The 20,683-nt window shown below is 39.7% G+C and overlaps 1 protein-coding gene across 4 annotated transcripts in view; it reads left to right on the top strand.

Moving 5' to 3' along the window:
• The window catches only part of LOC134339795 (pumilio homolog 2-like), a 125,218-nt gene that overhangs the window by 7,698 nt on the left and 96,837 nt on the right, over window positions 1–20,683 (top strand). For all 4 annotated transcript variants that reach the window (XM_063036587.1, XM_063036577.1, XM_063036598.1 and 1 more), the window contains exon 3: window positions 10,643–10,711. In XM_063036587.1, the coding sequence (XP_062892657.1) occupies window positions 10,643–10,711 (69 nt within the window). The remainder of the gene's footprint in view (window positions 1–10,642; window positions 10,712–20,683) is intronic.

Here is a 20,683-nt window from a genome sequence, read left to right as displayed (position 1 = left end):
TACAAGTACATTGGGTTAGTGTGAAAGGAATACGATAACAGAATGCTGCATGTAGAGAGAAAGTGATGAGCAGCTAGATAGCTGAAGTGCAAAGACCATGATTGAGAGGTCAGGTGTTCTACTTTGTCTTAGAACAGCAGGACTGAAGGTACCCTTAAGCTTGTAGTATTGTTCTCAAGCTCTTGCAGCTTCTGCCTGATAGAATTGGGGAGGAGAAGATTTGGGGTGGGCTACAGTCTTTGGTTATGTTATCTGTTTCCTGAGAAAGCAGTCAGTGGTGGGGAGAGTGGTTTTCATAATAGGCTGCACCGTGTTCACAATCACAACAATGCAATTTCTTGTGGTTTTTGGCAGACCAGTTGCTGTAACAAGTTATGATGCATCTGGATAGGATGTTTTCTATAGTGCAAAGCTTTAAAAAAATGAGTAAACTGAGGAAATTGAGGCACTCGTGTCCTTGGTCATAGCTTCTAAATGGCTAGGCAACCACTAAGATTGCGGCACTCGATAAGGAGTTACTTTTCTTTGGTATAACTCGAAGTCTCTATCCATTACAGAGCATGGAGATGTACAAAGCATTTAGTTGTTTTTGTTCAGTTAAGACATACAGTATGAGCATGGAGTTTGTATTAGAATGATATAATCATATTTATTAAGCCTTAGCTTGGATATTGTGTATGGTTCTCACTAGGTTACAGTAAAAATGAAATTGTACTGGAGAGGATACAAATAAGATTGCATGATTATTGCCAGGCCTGGAAATTTTCAGCAATAAGTAAAGATTTTGTAGGTTTGGGTTGCTTTCTCAGGAATAAGGGAGGCTGAGGGGCAACAGTTGTGGTGAATAAATAAAAAGTTCTCTGTAGTCACATCAGATGCCAGGGAACCTAATTGCTACAGAGCATAGAGAGGAGATGACAAACTTTCACTGCTTCAAGCTGTTTATGGACTGTAATTCAGTCTCTGAAGGGCTATTACAGACTTTGCTACTTTAATAAAGAAACAGTTTGGACATATCCTTGAATTGTTCCTCTCTCCTCTTGGTAATTTTTGTTGTGGTGGACCTCAGAGTGGAGTGGTCAATTACATTTTTAATACATTGTTATAGAGTCATGGAAAAGTACAGCACAGAAACAGACCCTTTGGCCCATCTAGTTCATGTGCAAAGCATTTAAACTGTCTACTCCCATTGACCTACACCAGGACCATAGCTCTCCATACTCCTACCATCCATGTACCTATCCAAACTTTGCTTAAAAGTTGAAATTGAGCTTACATGCACCATTTGTGCTGACAGCTCATTCCACACTCTCACAACTTCCCTTCATGTTCTCCTTAAACTTCTCACCTTTCACCATTACCCATGACCTCTGGTTGTAGTCCCACCCAACCTCAGTAGAAAAAGTCTGTTTGTATTTACTTTATCTATACTTTTCATAATTTTGTATATCTTTATCAAATCTCCTCTCAATCTTCTACATTCCAAGGAATAGAGTTCTAACATATTCAGTCTTTCCATATTTGTTCGGTACAGCTTTGTGGGCTGAAGAGCCTATATTGTGCTGTAGGTTTTCTATGGTTCTATAACTGAGGTCCTCAAGAACCGACAACATCCTTTTAAATTTTCTGTTGAGTGGTGTCTGCCAAGATATGGGAATGAGTTGATGCTTTTCAGAATCTCATTGCAAACCTTTTCTCTTGATAGCCTTGTAATGTAGTGGGGCAGGCTTGTGCTGATCATAAGCTCTGAGTTCTGAATAGATGAATAAACTATCAATATTGTTGTATTGTTGTTCCTTTCCATGTCGTGTGACGCATTGGGCAGAAACCTTGCCTTTTCTTTAGCATTTGTCTGTTTTTTCACAAGGCCAAGTAGCTAGGTCGAAGTTCAGCCCAGCATGAGTGGGAAGCGTGCAAGAAGCTGGCTGGATTCGAACCTGGGACTACCCGCCTCAGGGTCCAGTGCGGATGCACCACTGGCCAGCTAGACTATTAATAGATGAATACAGAAATTAAATGATTGTTGGAATGGCCTTAAATCTAGAGTGGAGGTAGCAGGTTTTGTGGGTTGAGCAGGTTCCCATAAGTTCTGTAAACAGCTCTACTTTAGTGGGAAGTATGTTGATGATGAAGTATAGTGTTGGATTGCGAAAAGGGGAAATAGTACAACTTTGACAATAATCTGTAATGAGATTTGGTGTACTGTAGATTAGTTGGTTAGGATCATGTCTGATTGTAGCAGAAGTAAGTGGAGGTGGTTTCTGCAAGCAGCCAAGTTCAGGAAGGCTACTCCACATTCTTGATTGGAATTGAAGGATTTTATTTGTCAGTTAAAGCAGTGTGTAATGGTAGACACTCTCCCTTTGGCTTTTTAGAGAAAATGTTCATTTTACCTCCAGCATGATGCAATCCACACATTGACTGAATGGCTGTTTTCTAAATCATTAGTAGGTGATTGATGAGGACCAGGCAATGACTTGACTTATGACCCTTCTGAAGTCACTGCAATTGAATTTGCATCATTTCTTGAAGGTGTCACATGAATATATCCGAAGCTTATAGGTGCATCTTACAATATGCAGAAGCTGAGGTTGTAAATTGTGACTTAAATTCTGTTGGGTTAAATTTAAAATTTTAGCTGGGATGCAATCTCAAGATAGGTTAATGTCATTTCCAGTACACGTGTAAAGAACGAAATAACTGTTTCTCCGGATCTGATGCAAAAAACCACGATAAGATAAAGAACACGATATTTAAAAAAACACGATAAATATAAATATATACGACAGCTTAAATACATTGACTATAAAGTGATGCTAGGCACAGGGCTGTCTTTACATAGGTAACTGACAGGAAATAATAAAGTAGTAGTAGTTGGGGTTGTAGAGTTTTGGTTAGTGAGTGGGTGCAGTGTTGAAGCCTTACTGCTTGGGGAAAGTAACTGTTTTTGAGTCTGGTAGTCCTGGTGTTGATGCTATGTAGCCTCCACCCTGATGGGAGTGGGACAAACATGAGCAGGGTGGGTCAGAGAGGTCCTTCATGATGTTACTGGCACTTTTCGTATATATGTCCTTGATGGCAGGTAGGCTGATGTTGGTGATGTATTGGGTAGATTTGACTACCCGTTGTAATGACTTTCTGTCTGCTGCCTTGCAGTTTCCATATCATGCAGTGATACAGCATGTTAGGATGCTCCCTACTGTGTATATATGTAGAATGACATGAATATAGATGTGCATAGTCCATCTCCTTAGAAAGTAGAGGTATTGGTGCACTTTCCTGATTATGTAGAATGTGTTCTGGGACCATGAGTGATTATGTGAGATGTGCACTCCTAGGAATTTGAAACTGCTCGCAGTTTCCACTTCTCTGCTGGTGAAGTAAAGGGGGTGTGAGTGGTGCAAGTTCTCCTGAAGTTGATGACCATCTTCTTTATGTTGTTGATATTGAGTAAGAGATTATTTGTCTGGCCCTGGGCCTTGAGCTCTTCCACCACCTCTCTGTATGCTGTCTCAATATTGTTGGTAGTGAGCCCCACCCTCGTCGTGTCATTGGTGAACTTGACTATGTGATAACTCGGGTGTTTGACCGTGCATATGGCCTTTTTAGTCTCTAGTCATTATTGGGCAAGCAGCAAGTTTGTTCTTGGATGGTGTCGGGGCACTTGTCAAGGACAGAATCGATTTTAATGCATCAGGCTAATTTTCCTCTATTTGGCTCTCAACAAGTTGACTCCTTGGGCTGTAGATTTCCTTCATAACACTAATAAATTCCTATGTGCCATGATAATGAATGAGTTGTCCTGCTATGTTTCCACTCACTATTTGTTCAATAGGTCAGATGTATTCTGTCGGATGGGACTGAGTTTCAGATGCTCTTTATGCTTCCTCCCGAGATGCGGTAGAATACTCTATCCAAGTACACCTGGTAGTTGTGGCTAATTAACTCTTGGATCTCCTGGTCATGACACAAATGATTTTGTTGCCATTTGTTGTTCAGACTGAAACAGTTTTAATACAAGCTATTCCTGTGAATGTACCGTAAAGTCTTTTGCTTGTATCTATGATGACGTAATATTGGCTATACTAGGATTTTGTCAGGAATAGGCCTTTGTTGGGGTTAACTTTTCCCATTCTTAACCCGCCATTCCAGAGGATTGTCTCCTTTCTGGTGCTGGTATTGAGGATCAGTTTATCTTCTTCAATGATGAGGGTTTTTTCTAGATTAATGGAAGTCTTGGCCTCATATCCATAGGGTTGGTGTGTGTATAGTTGTGTGCATTTGATGAAAAACTGCCCATTTACAAGAGTGCGTTTCTGTCAGCTCTCAAAAAGCTTAACACTCTGGAATACAGTCGCTTGCTTGATTGGTAACCCTTCTACCACCAATTGTTGTTCAGTGTGTTCCATGTTAATGTATTGCAGTTACTTCACCAGCACCTTTTAAAGGTTGCTTGTAACCTTCAACATCAAGAAGGGTAAAAGCAGCAGACAGATAGAAACTTGTCGTTTGTAATTTCTCCAAGCTTGTACACCATGCTAACTGGGAAAATATGTAATCCATCCTTCCTTCTTATTGTGCCCTAATTCTTGAGCTCCCTACCCAGCTGTACCAGGGATAACTTTTTTTAAGGATTGTGGCGGACAAGTGCAGCAATTGGTTAGGAAGACACAAGACATATTGGTCCCCTTATTTAAAAAAGAATATACTGGCATTTGAGACAGCCGAGTAAATCTCTTTTGGAATAGGAGGTTGTCCTATCGTGAGTATAAAAATAAATCAGACCTATATTCTTTGGTGTGTTGGAGAATGGAGGGTGATTATATTGAAACGTGACATCATTAGATGACAGGACAGAGTAGATGTCACAGTGTCGAATCGGGATATAGTTACAGGATTAGGAGTTGACTGTTTAGAACTGAAGTGCATGGGAACTAATTCTTTCAAAGCATGTTGAATTTCTGTGATTCTCCATCCTTGGGGTTGTGACAGCTATATCATTGGGGGCATTTAAACATATTTAAGGGTAGTTAAATAATTTCCTGATACTTCAAAACTTTGAAAGCCAGTGGAAATTGGCACAGAAGAAGGACTGATGTCTTGGGCAAATCAACCATGATCATATTGACTGGCATAGCATTATCTTGAGAACAGTTTAGAGTTAAGCATTGCTCATGAAGGTCACTTCTTGAAAAATAATTTTTAAAATGTTAATTGACTCTGGTGGAGTAACATCTAGGTTTGTCACTTGTGGTTGTGCACAGGGTTGCTGACATTGCAGGTTGTGAACTTCATGCGGGGACTTGCATTATTTCTTTCAATGTATCATGGCTGTTGTGCATGACTTATCGACAAACATTTCTAGTGGCTTGTGTTTTCTGCGTAGATGGTTTCAGTTGGAGGCGTAAGTCGCTCCACCGATGTGAGATCGAATCCTTCCATATTGACCAAAAGGGACTTAATTGGGACTAAAACAGACTAACATGCAACACTGCTAACCTTGGGCAGTATTGAGCAAGCAAGAGCTGGTGAATCAGAGCTTCTGAGGAGGACTGTCAGCCTCAGACAACATTGATGAAAGCCCTGTCCCAACCATGGATGCCTTTGTGTGGACTGCTGAAAACTACCTAAGTTTCAACCCACAGTGATTTAAAAGAAAACTTTTTTTTTGTTTTCTCTTGGGGCAGTGGAAAGAGAAAAGGCAAGTGGAAAATTAGCTGTTTATAGAGACATGCAGGGAAGAGGAGAGTGAGGAAAGAGGAAAGCATGTCTGAAGTAGGAGCATATAGCAGAGTGCAAAGTAGAGAAAGTCATGAAGTTTTGGAGAGAGGTGTATTGAACGAGGATGGGAGCAGATTAACTGCTCGGTAGGGTGCGGCAGGGGCATTGAAAGAGGTGTTTCATTAAGGGCTGTATGTAAGTGGAATCGTAGAGGGTGGGCAATTGTGCGGAAGTGGTAAGTTTGTGCTGTGAGCCTATGTGTGTTTACACATGTTGACAGGTACCCAATGCAAGAGTCTAATTGGTGCTGTCTGTATGTTGATGTCCATTCATTAGATCCTGGCCTGCAAACCATTGCAACATTATATGCTGGCATGGAATTTGTAGGATTTCTATGAAATGACTGGATATTTGCTTGACATTTGACTAGTTTGGCAGATACGTTTTCAGTGTAGAATTGAGCAAATTGTTTTGACTTTGTTTAAACCATGTTTGCAATTAATTTGAATTGATGGGGGTTTTGTGTTTTTAATTATTCATATTGATAATGCCCTAACTAAATTGCAATAGTGGATAAATTGCATATTTCATAATGTTGGATTTCAGTGGCAGTGTTCTTACTGTTTTTGTTGGAGCTGCTCCTGCAGCTGGACTGCCATTATCACTTCCCTCTTGTCCATTTCAGGACTTGGTGTATGCCCGTCCACACCTGTTTGCCTATTGGTGCAACAAACTGGTTGAACAAGATCAATCATGGCAAGTGGTTATGCAACTATGAAAAGTGGTTGCGCATCTTAAACAGTTTCTGACTGACACTTGCAAATTACTGTAATGTAAGAGCACTTTTATGTGCATTTGAAAAACGTACCTTTTGACTCAAGGACTTTACAACTCGTGTTCACAGTTTTATTGTTACATGTTTCTTTTTGCATTCACACAATTGGTCAGACTTTAGTTTTTCATTGTTTCTATTGTATTACTTAGTTCTATACTGCCTGCAATAAAATGAATCTTGATAGTATCAGGTGACGTATACGTACTTTGATAATATTTACTTTGTACTTCATAAGTGTTGCATTTTGGTAACCAAATGTAAGGGGAAAATACACAGTTAATGGCAAGACCCTTAACAGCAATGATGTACAGAGGGATCATGGGGTCCAAGTCCACAGATCTCTGAAAGAGACTTGCAAGTAGATAGGGTGTCATTTTTAACCACCGTTTTTATGGTTGCAAGACAATCCTTAAGAACTTTGGGTGCTGTGGATCTATTCCACCATGAGCTACTTGTTGACAGAGTAGCTGGACTGGGTGCAGACCATGATGCTGGCTTGCTACAGGAAGGCATCAAAGACATTGGAGACTGTACTGGAGAATACTATGGAGTGGTGGTTGTCTTCCATGTCTCTTCAGTCTGGCCTGAAGTATTCCCAGTGATCTTGATTGCTGGAGCATGAACTTTCTGTCGCTTCCAGATGTTGATCTTATGAGCTTTACACAATTTGAACCATTCGCATGATGGAAATGCAGACATGCACTAGGTTTCCACCTAACAAAAGATGCCTACAGTCATGCAGCAGCTGGCAAATCCTCACTCCTGGTCTCCCAAATGCTTGCTCATATGTATGGGCAGAATTTAAATCAGGCATTTGTAACCTGTTTGTAACCAAAATGTTTGTGCAGTAAAATTATACAGGATCTAGAGCTTCCTGTCTCTTCCACCCATCCTTGCCTCCAAGAGTAAGTTCTATTTCCCCAGACAGCGAGGCTAGTTTACACCGATGACCTTTGTTACCTCAGTCACTTTAGCTTACTGCATCAAGCATCTGTGAAAGTTCTTTTCTCTCTCACCTTGCATTCTGCTACTCTTCCCACTAAATTGCTAACCATCCAACCTCCTTTTCTGGCTCTCAACAGCAGATCTTGCAGAGAAACATGAGATCCTGCAGATGCTGAAAATCCAGATCACAAAATGCTGGAGGAACTCAGCAGGTCCCAATGAAGCATTTTAGCCTCTTGAAAGAATGTATCTGTTTAAATAACAACATGTATAAACATGATAAGCAGTGTTGTTTTGAAGATGTGCGGGGTGGGGTGGAGAGCTTACAGTGTGAAGATTGTTTTCCACAGCAACAAAATTATGTAACTGGTTCAAATTGATTTTCTAACAAAATAGTGCATTTAACATGGGTGCTTACTTGAGCATTGGTGAACAATGTCAAGGAAACATAATTGGAAATTATTGAAATACCTGCTTCTGTTTATCATATCATGCACTTCATGTTTTTGTAAATTTCAGGGATGGTGCACACCGTTCAAATGAAAATTGAGTTTCATTGAAATAAAGGATGCTTTGGCACAAGGGGAACTAAATAATTTAAATGTCAATGTTCTTATTAATATAATATTCACTTAAAAAGAGTGTTAGCACTATACTTTCAGTAACAGGAATGTATGTTTTTGGGAGATTTTTACAACTATCACCAGTTATAACACCAGTTATTTCCATAAGCTTTACAAGGGTTCTCTTCCATTATATAGAAGATGAGTTGAAGAACATGAGACTGCTGTTAGAAATGGCATTGAGTGAATTTTGAGAATGGATCATAATTATGCCACATGAGTTATAATTTTGGAATGAATTTTTTGTCCTTCAAAGATAGATCAGCAAACAAAAATCATTGGAGTAAACTTGTAAGATAGATTGAGTTGCATTGTCTATCCCAAAGATACTCAGGAAATGTTAACGTTCTTGGATAATACCACAATAAGAAACGTAAAAAAAAACAATAAGGAACTAGTTACCTCTTCTTAAGTATCCTTCTAGTGAGCTGGAAATGAGAATTTTCTTATAAAATTTCAAGTTTCCCAAGAAACCCAATAAATATATACAATACAGAATGTATATTAGAGGAAAATTGGGTGTAAAATAGTCTGTCTTTCTTTCAACAAAAGGGTAAAGGGTAACTCAGAACTGGGTTTTGTGACATTCATTAGAATGAGTCAATGACTTTAATTTCCTGGGCGTTATCATATTTTGGAACCAGCATGCAAGTGCCGTCATAAAGAAGACACAGCAGCCTAAATTTGACTAACTTCTACTGATGCACAGTGGAGAGTATCCTAACTGGTTGCATCATGGCCTGGTACGGAAACACCAATAGTCAAAACAAAAAAAGTGGTGGATACAGCCCAATCAGTAAGAATCTGTTTTAATATCACTAGCATATGCCGTGAAATTTGTTGTTTTGTGGCAGCAGTTCATTGCAATACATGGTTAAAAACTATGAATAAAAGAATAAATGAGTAGTGCAAAAAGAAAGGAAAAATATTGAGGTGGTCTTGTCCATGTGAAGGGTCTTGGTCCGAAACATCATCTGTTTACTTTTTTCCATGGCTGCTTCCTGGCCTGATGAGTTTCTCCAAAATATTGTGTGTTGCTTCGATTTCCAGCATCTACAGATTTTCTCTTGTTTGAGGTAGCGTTCATGGGCTTATTGTCCATTCATAAATCTGATGGTGGAGGGGAAGAAGCTGTTTCTGAAACATTGAGTGTGTCTCTTTAGGATCCTGTACCACCACCTTGATGGTAGCAATGAGAACAATGAGAAGTGGACATCTCCTGAGTGATGGGCGTCCTGTTTTTTTTTGGAAGCATTGCCTTTTGAAGGTGTGCTGGCTGCTAGGGAGGATGGTGCCCATGATGGAGCTGGCAGAGTTTACAACTTTCTGCAGATTTTTTCTGATCCTGTGCAGTGTCCCCTCCTTACAAGATGGTGATACAGCCAGTTAGAATTCTCTCCATGGTACATCTGTTGAAATTTGCGGGTGTTTTAGTGATGTACCAATCCTCCTCAATCTCCTAAAGAAATATAGCCACTGCCCTGTCTTCTTTGTAACTGCATCAATATGTTAGGCCCAGGATACTCCGAGATGTTAACACCTAGGAACTGGAAACTTGTCACCCTTTCATCTTCTGATCCCTCCCTGGGGCGTGTTCCTTTGACTTCCCCTTCCTGAAGTGCACAGTCAATTCCTTGGTCTTACTGACAGTGAACGTAAAGTTGTTGCTGCAACACCACTCAGCCAGCTGGTCGTTCTCGCTCCTGTATGCCACCTCATAACTATCAAAAATTCTCCCAATAATAGTTGTCATCAGCAAATTTATATGAGCTGTGCCCAACCCAGCCACACAATCGTGGGTGTAGAGAGGGTAGACTAAGCAGTGGGCTAAGCACGCACCCTTGAGGTGCACCAGTGTTAATTGTCAGTGAAAAGGAGTTATTTCAGATCTACACAGACTGTTTTCTCCTGATGGAGATGTCAGGGATCCAGTTGCAGAGGGAGGTACAGAGACCCAGGTTTTGGAGTTTGTTGATTAGATCTGAGAGCATGATTATGTTTAATACTGAGCTGTAGTCAATAAACAGCAGCCTGATTTGGGTATTACTATTGTCCAGGTGATCCAAGGCTGAGATTGCATCCGCAATATAGACCTATTGTGGCGATAGGTATTAGTAAATACTATCTAGCATTTCAGTTGATAGAGAATTGCTGTTTGTTAATCTCAAGTCATTTAAATAAGTTAAAATCTTAAATACTATCTAGCATTTCAGTTGATAGAGAATTGCTGTTTGTTAATCTCAAGTCATTTAAATAAGTTAAAATCTTAATCAATTTACTATAAGTTTTAAGCTTGCATGCATTTAAATCTTTTATGCTGGATCCTTTGCTATTAACTTGGGTTGGCAGTGGGTATCGTGGTAGATTTCAGTCTGGTTCATATTTGTTGAGGTGCTGGTATTGCAATACAATTACAGGTTTATGTAGTCATGCATGTGTGAAGTCACTTACGAACAAACATAATGCAATGATAAACTTAACAAAATTCATTTAAATAATGGAGGTATGTTTCCTGCAGGTTCGATCTGTGGATGAGATGAATCATGACTTTCAAGCTCTTGCACTGGAGGGACGGGGAATGAGCGAAGTAAGTTGGCTAAAATTTGAGATTCTTCTACGACTGGAGACTCACCCTGGAAAAAGATTTGTGTTTTCAGTTTTCACTATGCTGCTCCTTCTATGCCCAGGAAATGGATCATGGAAGTCAGACTAAAATTGTATGTCTGTAAATACTGAGTATTTTCAAAATCACTTTGGAGCTATATGGAGCAATATTGAAGTAGAGTATTCGTTGTGTGAATTCTCACTTTTTTAAAATACTTTGTTCATAAAGCACCTGTTTATAAGAAAACTATATTTATGTGACTACTTTCAGCAGAAAGGAATACAAACAAAAAAAAACCAAGCCGAAGAATATTTAAAAAAATCTGTTCATGGAAAGTTGATTGAAAAGTTGGATTTCAAAGAGACGCCTTAAGGGGAAGTGAGAAAGGGAGAAATTTAGGGTGAGGATTGCAGAGATCCTTTTCAATTTTTGGTTGAGGAGGCCATGCAAAAGGGGTTCTCCGTAGAGTATTTAAGATGATAGATAGTCAGAGGTAACTGATAATGTAAAGCTATTGCAGCAAATGGTCCAAAACCTTTACAGTTGGGGCTTCGTGCCCGTGTCAGTGATTGAGAAAATAGGCTTTCTATTTATAGCTGTGATTGGTGGTTTTGGGGACAGCTAAACAGCAAATTGCTTGAGCTGAGCAGTAGCTGTTCCCATGAAAGTAAGTTCTGGATTTGTGTGAACCTGTTGTTAATACATGATTTGGTGTGTGACATGCTACTGAATCAATCACATTACTTCGTCACTAGACTCCACATGGTGTCCAACAGTGAGTGCAGACTTGATGGGATTCTTCAGCATTATGCTGAGGAGTCTGTTGCCCTGATTCTCAGCTGTATTTTCAGGCCAAGAATGGAATTTCCATTCTTGGCCTGAACTACAGCAAAGCTAACTATGGTTTTTAAAAGCTGTTTCATTGTAGTCCAGTGTTTTCATTATTTATGTGTTTTAACATGTTTTAAATTTTATTTTTAACTATGTAGTTATTTAAGAATGTGTGGTGGAGTAAAAAAGTCTTTATTTGCTTTGATGGAAAGCGAAGTTCTGTTCTAGGTTTTGCCTTGTTTTAAAGGTCAATGGGGTAGTTCAGCAGTAAGCAACCTGAGGCCAACTTTGTTACTTGTCTTTTTCATGTAGCATGTCAGTGAAATTGGCCCAGTGCATCTAAAATGGCAAGTGCAGGCATACAAGGATAAAATGGTCTTCAAACTTGAATAATCTTTTGCATTTTAGCACTACCCACTGTGCTTTAGTAAGCACAGTCTAGCATTTCAGTTGATAGAGAATTGCTGTTTGTGAATCTCAAGCCATTTAAACACGTTAAAATCTTAATCAACTTACTATTAGTTTTAAGCTTGCATGTATTTAAATCTTTTATGTTGGATCCTTTGCTATTAACTTGGGATGGAAGTAGGTATAGTGGTCTGGTTCATATTTTATTGAGTTGGTTTTGCAATACAGTTAAGGGCTTATGTAGTTATGCATGTTGAAGTCACCTATAAGTGAGTCTTTTGACTGTGTCTTTACATTGTGGTAATTCTCAGGAATGATTTCTTCATGCTGAGGACCTGGGAGGAGATCTTGTATTGGAAAGAATGGTGCCGATCACTTTTGTCATTAATAAGATTGTTTTTTACTGTGTTGCCAGATTTTTCACATACCATTTTTGTGTCAGCATTCTATTCCCAGACAAGGGAGTATATTAAAGTTTACAGAGATGCTCCTATAGAGAGAGCATTTATACTGTTCATAATTGAAACAAACCTTTGTACTTGAACATTCAGTTTCATATTATGACTTTAAGGCTGGCTTCAGGGTATTCACGAAGTATGGATAATACTGGGTAAATGAGCAAATCTGTTATCGTCTCACAGAATGTTACAGAGAAGGGAGCAGGGGAAAGAGGTGGTTGAAGGAAAGGGAGATGGGTGTTGGGATCGAAGAGTCTGCTTCTTTGAAGTCTGGAGGTTGACTTGATTAGCTGTACACTTTCTGGAAACTGGAATGGAAATGACAAATAAAACCAGAAAATTTCAGAAATCTCAGCAGTTCAGACAACTATGGAAAGAAGTGATAACATTTTGAGTTGAAGATCTTTGTTGCAATAGGGAAAGAGGGAAAACGAGTTAGATTCAAGTTTGAGAGTGTATGTGGGCGGGAAGGATGGGTTGAACAAAGTTTTTCTGTTTCCACTAACAGTCATTGACTTGCTGAGCATTTCCTACACCACCTCTAGTACTTAAAAGCTTTATTCCCCTTTCTACCTGACATTAATCAATCAATTCTTGAAAGATTGGGGAACTGGGGGATATGTGAAGCTGGCACATGACAGCAGTGGACGTCTGATTAGATTACTGTGATCATGTTGAACGGCAGAGCAGGTTTCAGACTTTCTCATGCCTTACTGTTTTCTTTGTGTTATGACAGTGAATCTGGATCAACTCATTCAAATGAATGAGCTTGCCATTATCACATCTCATTTTCTTGGCATGTTGCTAAGGGGCGGCTGCAAAGTGCATTAGACCTTCTGGTCATGGACTCACTTCCCTACTACAGGACTGAATGGTGAATCCAGCAATGAGGCAGGCATGTAGATTGCAAGTACCTGGCACTTGGGACATTTTAGGGTTCTGCATTTGAGCTTATTTGTCTGGAAGGCTGAGAGCTCAAGGGGTGTTTCGCACACATTAGCTATTAGATGGCATAATTTCACCTTTTTTTCTACTGGCACTTTGGAAGTTGGAGGTCATGAAAAGTGAATGAATTTTAGTCTGGATTGAAGCCTGAGAGTAGGTGATGAATCATGTCAGGCTTCCAACTCTGTACCAACTTACTGTTTTGGACATTCTTTAAGCTCATCTGTTTGAATATAAGTTGTTGATCTAAATATACTAGATCATTTTATGGCCCCATTCTCTGTATTACTCCTTCCAGTCATCTCTGATGTACTATTAGTAATGACTTAATCCCCATGACAACATTGAGTAGGAGAAAGTATATCTTCTGTTTTACGAACAACTCACTTTGATTTAAAATAAACTTCCAATCCATCATCCTTCGTAATTGTTGTTTCAGCATGGCATGTACCATTGGATTGTCACGGCATGTTTTGTTTTATGACATGAATTTCATATGGGCCTACATAATTTAATGTGCTGCACCCAACTCTGCTATTGATTTTGATGGAGGATAGCAGTTTCAGTATTGCATGACTCACTTGGGCTTATTTGGTCATTTCCGTCCAAAACCATCGGATTATTTTGCTGATTCACATTTGTTTCTTCAGAAATGGTTATTTGCCTTAAAGGTACCCTTACCTTAAGATATGTGAGCCATTGTGTTTCTTTGCTTTTGAGTGAATATGTTCATTAATTTGCCTCCTGGTTAATAGCCCAGTTGTAAAAACTTGTCAGTAAATATAGACACGAGAGTTAGGACTCCCTGCCACCAGCTTTCACCACTGTAAGGACTTCATAATTGTCCTTTTAGAATTGGAACAGAAAGATTAGGCCTGTAAAAAGGGCAATGTTAGGGTGATCATGGGTGATGGAAGCTGCATTGGCTGGAGTTTCTGGGTGTAATTTGCGAGATGCAGGATCAGTTCATCCCTTAGAAGAAACATTCTAAAGGAAGGATGAGGCAAATGTGGATGACAAGGGAAATCAAAAACAGCATAAAAGCAAAAGAGAGGGCATACGATAGAGCAAAACGTAGTGGGAAGCTAGAGGATTGGAAAGCTTCTAAAAACCAACATAAGGCAACCAAAAAGCTGTAAGGGAAAAGGTAAATGTGAAGGTAGGATTACCAATAATATAAGAGGGTATCAAAAGTTTTATTCACTATATAAAGCATGGACATCAAACTGCTGGAAAATGACACTGGAGAGGTAGTAATAGGGAACAAAGGATCATCGGTCTTCACTGTGGAAGACACCAGCAACATGCCAGAAATTCGAGTGTCAAAGGGGCAGTGGTAAATGTAGTTGCTCTTACTAAGAATATGCTTGGGAAGCTGAAAGTCTGAAGGAGATAGGTCATGTGGACCAGATGGCTACACACCGGGGTTTAAGGATAGTTGTAGAAATTGCGCAGGCATGTGATCTTTCACTAAATTCTGGAATGGTTGTGCAAAACTGAAAATCGCAAATGTCACTCCAGGCTGAGAAGGATGGGAAGCAAAAGACAGGAAACTATAGACTGACTTAGGTCTATAATTCAGTTAACCTGACTTCAGTGATTGGGAAGATGTTGGAGTCCATTATTTAGAATGCAGTTTCAGGGTACTTGGAGGCACATGATAACATAGGGTGAAGTCAAATTGGTTTCCTTGAGGGGAAATCTTGTCTTGCCTGACAAATCTGCTGGAATTCTTTGAGAAAATAATAGGCAGGATAAACAAAGGAGTGTCAGTCAGTGTTGTTTATTTAGATTTTCTGAAGGCTTTTGACAAGGTGCTGCAAATGAGGCTTCTAAACTTTGAGAACCCATGGTATTACAGGAAAGATATCTACGCGCTCGAAAGATAGGCTGACTGGCAGAAGGGTGCCAGAGGGAATAAAGGGGCCTTTTATGGATTGCCGTTGATGACCAGTGGTGTTCCACAGGGGTCAGTCTTGCGTCCACTACTTTTCAGGTTACATCTTAATGATCTAGATGACGGATTTGATGGCTTTGTGGCTAAGTTTGGTGAACATACAAACATAGGTGGAGGTGCAGGCAGTGTTGAAGAAGCAGTAAGTCTGCAGAAGGACACAGAGAAATTAGAGGAAAGGACAAAGAAATGGCAGGTGGAATACATGTAGGGAAGTGTATGGTCGTGCATTATGGTAGAAGGAGTAAAGGCATAGACAATTTTCTAAATGGGAGTGAATTCTGAAATTGGTGAAAAGGGATTTAGGAGTCTTAGTGCAGAAGATTAACTTGCAGGTAGGGGCAATGTTAAGGAAGACATATGCAACCTTGGCATTCATTTCAAGAGGACTAGAATATAAAATCAATAACGTAATGCTGAGGCTTGTGAGCAGTTTTGGGCCCCTGATCTAAGAAGGGAAGTGCTGGCGGGTCTAGAGGAGGTTTTCGAGAATGATCCTGAGAATGAAAGGTTAATGTATGAGGAGGGTTTGCCTCTCGGCCTGAACTCACTGGAGCTTAGAAGAATGAGGTGGCTTAGAAGAACATACCCAATATTAAAAGGCCTAGATAGAGTGGACGTGTTTCCAATAATGGGAGAGTCTAGGACCAGAGGGCCAATGTCGGAATAGAAAGGCATCCCTTTACAACAAATAAAAAGGAATTTCTTTAACCAGAGTGTGGTGAATCTGTGGAATTCACTGCCACATTTGGCCGTGGATGCTGAGTCATTGGGTATATTTAAAGCAGATGTTGATGAGTTTTTGATCAGTAAAAGAGTTAAAGGTTATGGGGAAAAGGCAGGAGAATGGGGTTGAAAGGGGAAATAAGTCAGCCATGATCACATTGTGGAGCAGACTCGATCTAGTGATCTAATTCTGCTTCTATGTCTTCAGTACCTATGGTCTTACCTGACATGCCTGCAGTGTTCATTTAATGTGAGTATCAATTGATTGTTTTGTTTAGGGTTCACTAAATAGGCAGTTAGCCCGTAAGGTCTTTACCAGTCCATGCATCTTGTCATGTGAAGGGTAACTGTCCATGCTTAGTTTTATTTTATGAAGTTCATATTAGTAAGTTCAATGATAGTTAGTTTATTTCTTTATGGATCTGTTTGAAATTGTTGCATCCTCTTGGAAAATGTAAGCCTATCCTTGTGTAGCCGGTCTTAGCAAGAGTGTAAAATTCCCACAATTTTGTATGTTTTCTTCAATATTGAATTTAATCTGATGATGCAGAATAAGTGTTTTAGCACTAAGCTGGTTCAGTGCCCTTTTCTCCAATTACTACACTTTGGAATGTATTTATTTGTAATTGCAGATTGATGGAATAAGAAACCATAGATTGAATGCTAAAGTTTGGCCACCCTAGTTCTTCAAAACAGTTCACCCTCCACACACAGCTTGCAGTCTACCTATCCTGCATTTGTCTTTCTGTAGGTTTTGATGCTGTATTGTTGGGATCTGAATGCTGCCACCTTCAATTCGAGAACAGTGATGTTTCCAGAGCAAATCCTTATCTAAGGTAAAATTATGAAAGACTGCCCAGGCTTTGGACTGTGCTGTGTCAGGGGTAGCTGCTTTAAATCTTCACTTGGAGAACATTTTATTGATGTGAAGTTGAAGCTTCATACTATTTGAGTTTTGTCCTCCAACATTAATAGATTAACCTTAGGATATTTTTCATGATTCACTCAGTCCCTTCATTATACACCATTACATTTTAACAATCAGCACCAGCACATGTTGCACTACAGTAAACTTAGCATTGAGTTAAGGGCATAAGACTTAGAAGCAGAATTAGGCCACTTGCCCATCAAGTCTGCTCGGCTATTCTATCATGGCTGATTTATTAACCCTCTCAACCCCATTCTCCTACCTTTTCCCTGTTGCATTTGACACCCTGACTAACCAAGAACCTATCAACCTGTGCTTTAGCCAGAGGGTTGTGAATCTGTGGAACTTATTGCAACAGCAATAAATTTCATAGATTCACAACCCTCCAGCTAAAGAAATTCCTTCTCATCCCTATTCTAAATGGTCATCCCTCTATTTTGAGGGTGCCCTCTGGCCCTAGACTCACCCACTATATGAAATACCTTCTCCACATTCACTCTGTCTAGGCCTTTCAATATTCAATGGGTTTCAATGAATTTCCTCTCATCCTTCTAAACTCCTGTGACTACAGGTCCCGAGCCATCAAATGCTCCTCATATGTTAATCCTTTCATTCCTGGAATCATTCTCTTGAACTTCCTCTGGACCCTCTCCAATGCCAGCACATCTTAGATAAGGGGCTCAAAAGTGTGCGGCCTGACCAATAAATCCGCAGCATCGTATCCTTGTTCTTATATTCAAGTCCTCGTCGAAATGAAAGCTAATGTTGCATTTGCCTTCCTTACCACCGACTCAACCTACAAGTTAAGTTAAGAGGTCCTACATCCTGAAGCATTATCATATAAAATTGCTTGAAATATTGACACTTATCAGAACATTGTTTGGAAAAAAGCACTGTTTCCTTGAAATACAGTTGCTTGTTATTGTTTTATATGTTACACAAATGCTTGTTTTTCTGAGTATTGTGGGAAATGTAGGAAAATGACGGAGGAGAGAGAATTCTTGTAGGCGAACTTGGTTTCATAGCTGAACTCTTTATTCTCTTTCTCCATTTTCTATGCTGAGCGAATCATAGAGTAATAAGCACAGAAACAGGCCCTTTGGCTCTGCCAGTCCCTGCTGATCACAGCATCCTATCTGCTGATCCCAGTTGCCAGTTGGAATATTGATTGTAAATATGAAATGGGCTGATCACAACTTTTCTCACCTCCTCACACCACATTCTCCCTGAAAGTAAATGCTGGGATTAGAATGTTTACTGCAGCAGTGGGATGAAATCTTTGAGGGTGGAGTTAGCTATGAATTAGGTGATGTTCAAAGTTTTGGATGTCCTGTTTTTGGGACTATGAATCTTGAATTGAAGGTTAAAAGTGACCAAAATTAAATAACTTTTCTCAAGCTGAAGTGATCAGTTGTAAGGAGAAAAATGTAAAACTATAAATTCCACCATTCTTCTTTACGTATTTTTCCTCACTGGAAGATAAGTCAGATTAACTGGAAATAGTAGAAATGTGTGTTTTAGATTTTAACTTTGTTATTTTTCTTTTGCTTATTCACTCATGGTTTCTGGTTGTTCCTGGCAGAACCAGAATTTACCATCCACAGCTATTCTTGTTTTGCAACTTTTAATATGCAACTGTAATTTCCTGTCTACTGATAGTTTTTGGGGAGTGTAAAAGGTTTAATTTCTAGTAGGTCAAATAGTGCTGGAACAAAGTTCATTTGTATCCAAATAACTTGATGTGTTGTGTGCCTATTATTTTTTTCACCTTGACAATGTCATATTTGTGTCTTGGATGCTTTCTGCAGTTGGTGTTGATTGCTTCAGACACAAAAATGATAATTTTCTTGATTTTGTGTAACTAAATGGCAGTATGGAGGAGTTGGGCCAAAGGGCCAGGTTCCATTTTGTATAACTGACTGAATTGCCATGACCACATAATTTGATTGTCTTTTTAAGCCTGAACTAATACATTTTCTTAATTGTGAGCTTTGTTCAATTTTGAGAATTATCGCCCAAGTCAGAACATTATTCTTTTACTGACATGAGCACAGGAGGGGACCATGTGGCTTACTGGTACATGTTGGTTTCTAGGGAAGCAGTCTCCGTAATCTCATTCTCTCATACTTACTTCACTGTGCCACTGTGACTTATTCTTTCTCCTGCTGGTCCACAAATTAAGCCATTAAGCTGCATGGTAATTTACAGTAGCAACTAGCTAACCAGACCACTTGGGATGTAAAAGAAATCAATGTGATCAGAAGATGGTTTGTAAGCTTCAGCATCGAAAGTCAGGATCAAGCAAGCCTAGGTCTATGGAGCTGTGGTTTAGGCCACATTGGAATTTCTGCAGGCAGTTGAATTTCAGGAGGCTGTCCTACTATTTCTCCCAGTGAGTTTGGGAAAGACCATGTACCATAACAAGCACTGTTATCTGCATGGTTCTTGAAGGTTTAGCATAGTGAGGATCATATTAACTGTGCCTTTGGAAGGATTGAATCCATGCCGAGTTTCAGAGAGCAACATTTCAGGGGAACTTGGTGATGACTCTTGCTGTGGCACGCAGTAGGGAGACCTTCTGTATCAACCACCATTGGACATCTATTTTATTGAAGATGGTTAGTTATTGATTTTGGAATTGTTGGAATAACATTACCAGATGTCTATAATCAGGCTGTGGATTTGAGACTAAAGCTTCTTACGTCTTAAGTTTTAGGATTTCATTGAGGATACAGTCTGCTTCCAAGGCCTGTGCTGCAATATAGCTTTTTTGATTTCTTGAGGGTCAGGAGAGGCAGCAAGTCTGGCAAGGAGAACTGTTGTGGAATGGAGTTAAGCATGGTTCCATCATTAGAATTGCTATTGATGAGAACTATTGTCACTGTAGAGTGGCATCCAAAAAGGCTGTGCCTTTTCCCAAAACATTTCCTTTCTAATCTTTCTTGCATAGCGTTACATTTCATCCCCAACAAAACTTTGTCACTGGACCTCTTAGGTCCATTTCTTCAGTAATTGACAGTCTCCAGAACTACTTGCATGCGATTTTAACCTATAGCAACCGCCCTCCCGAGCCATGGATACCCAAGCCTCATTTGCTGAGCTGTAGCAAGCACTTGCATTTGCATGTACTCAATTGCTGAGCTCCACACCATTGTGGATCTTTCATTGAAGTATGCAAAAGGACAGACTTTTTCCACTAACAGTAAACCAAATCTTTACTTCTAACTTTGCTTGATAAGCATGCTGCTCTCCAACAGTAAAGATCTGTGACAAGATCTTGAAAGATATGGGATACTTCCTCCATCTCAGGAGCACCTTTCAGCAGTGATAGATCATTGAAGTTCCCTGTCACCTTTAATACATTAACACATTCTCTAGTCAGTTGAGAAAATAAATATTTGAATAATAAAACTTAACACTTGTCACAAAAGTCATGGTCTAAAGGGTACAGTGATGCTTGCCCTTTCGTTTACCTCTGACACCTGAGCTACCTTTAGCAGGCATTTTGAGGCATTGGAAAAATAACATAGAAAATAGGTGCAGGAATAGAGCCTGCACTACCATTCAGTATGATCATGGCTGATCATCCAACTCAGAACCCTGCACCAGCCTTCCCACCATACCCCCTGATTCCTTTAGCCACAAGGGCCATATCTAACTCCCTCTTAAATATAGCCAATGAACTGGCCTCAACTGTTTCCTGT

The sequence above is a fragment of the Mobula hypostoma genome, chromosome 2, assembly GCF_963921235.1.
Source record: "Mobula hypostoma chromosome 2, sMobHyp1.1, whole genome shotgun sequence".
Lineage (NCBI taxonomy): Eukaryota > Metazoa > Chordata > Chondrichthyes > Myliobatiformes > Myliobatidae > Mobula > Mobula hypostoma.
Note: the sequence above shows the minus strand (reverse complement) of the source record. Positions and strands in the feature narration are given on the sequence as shown.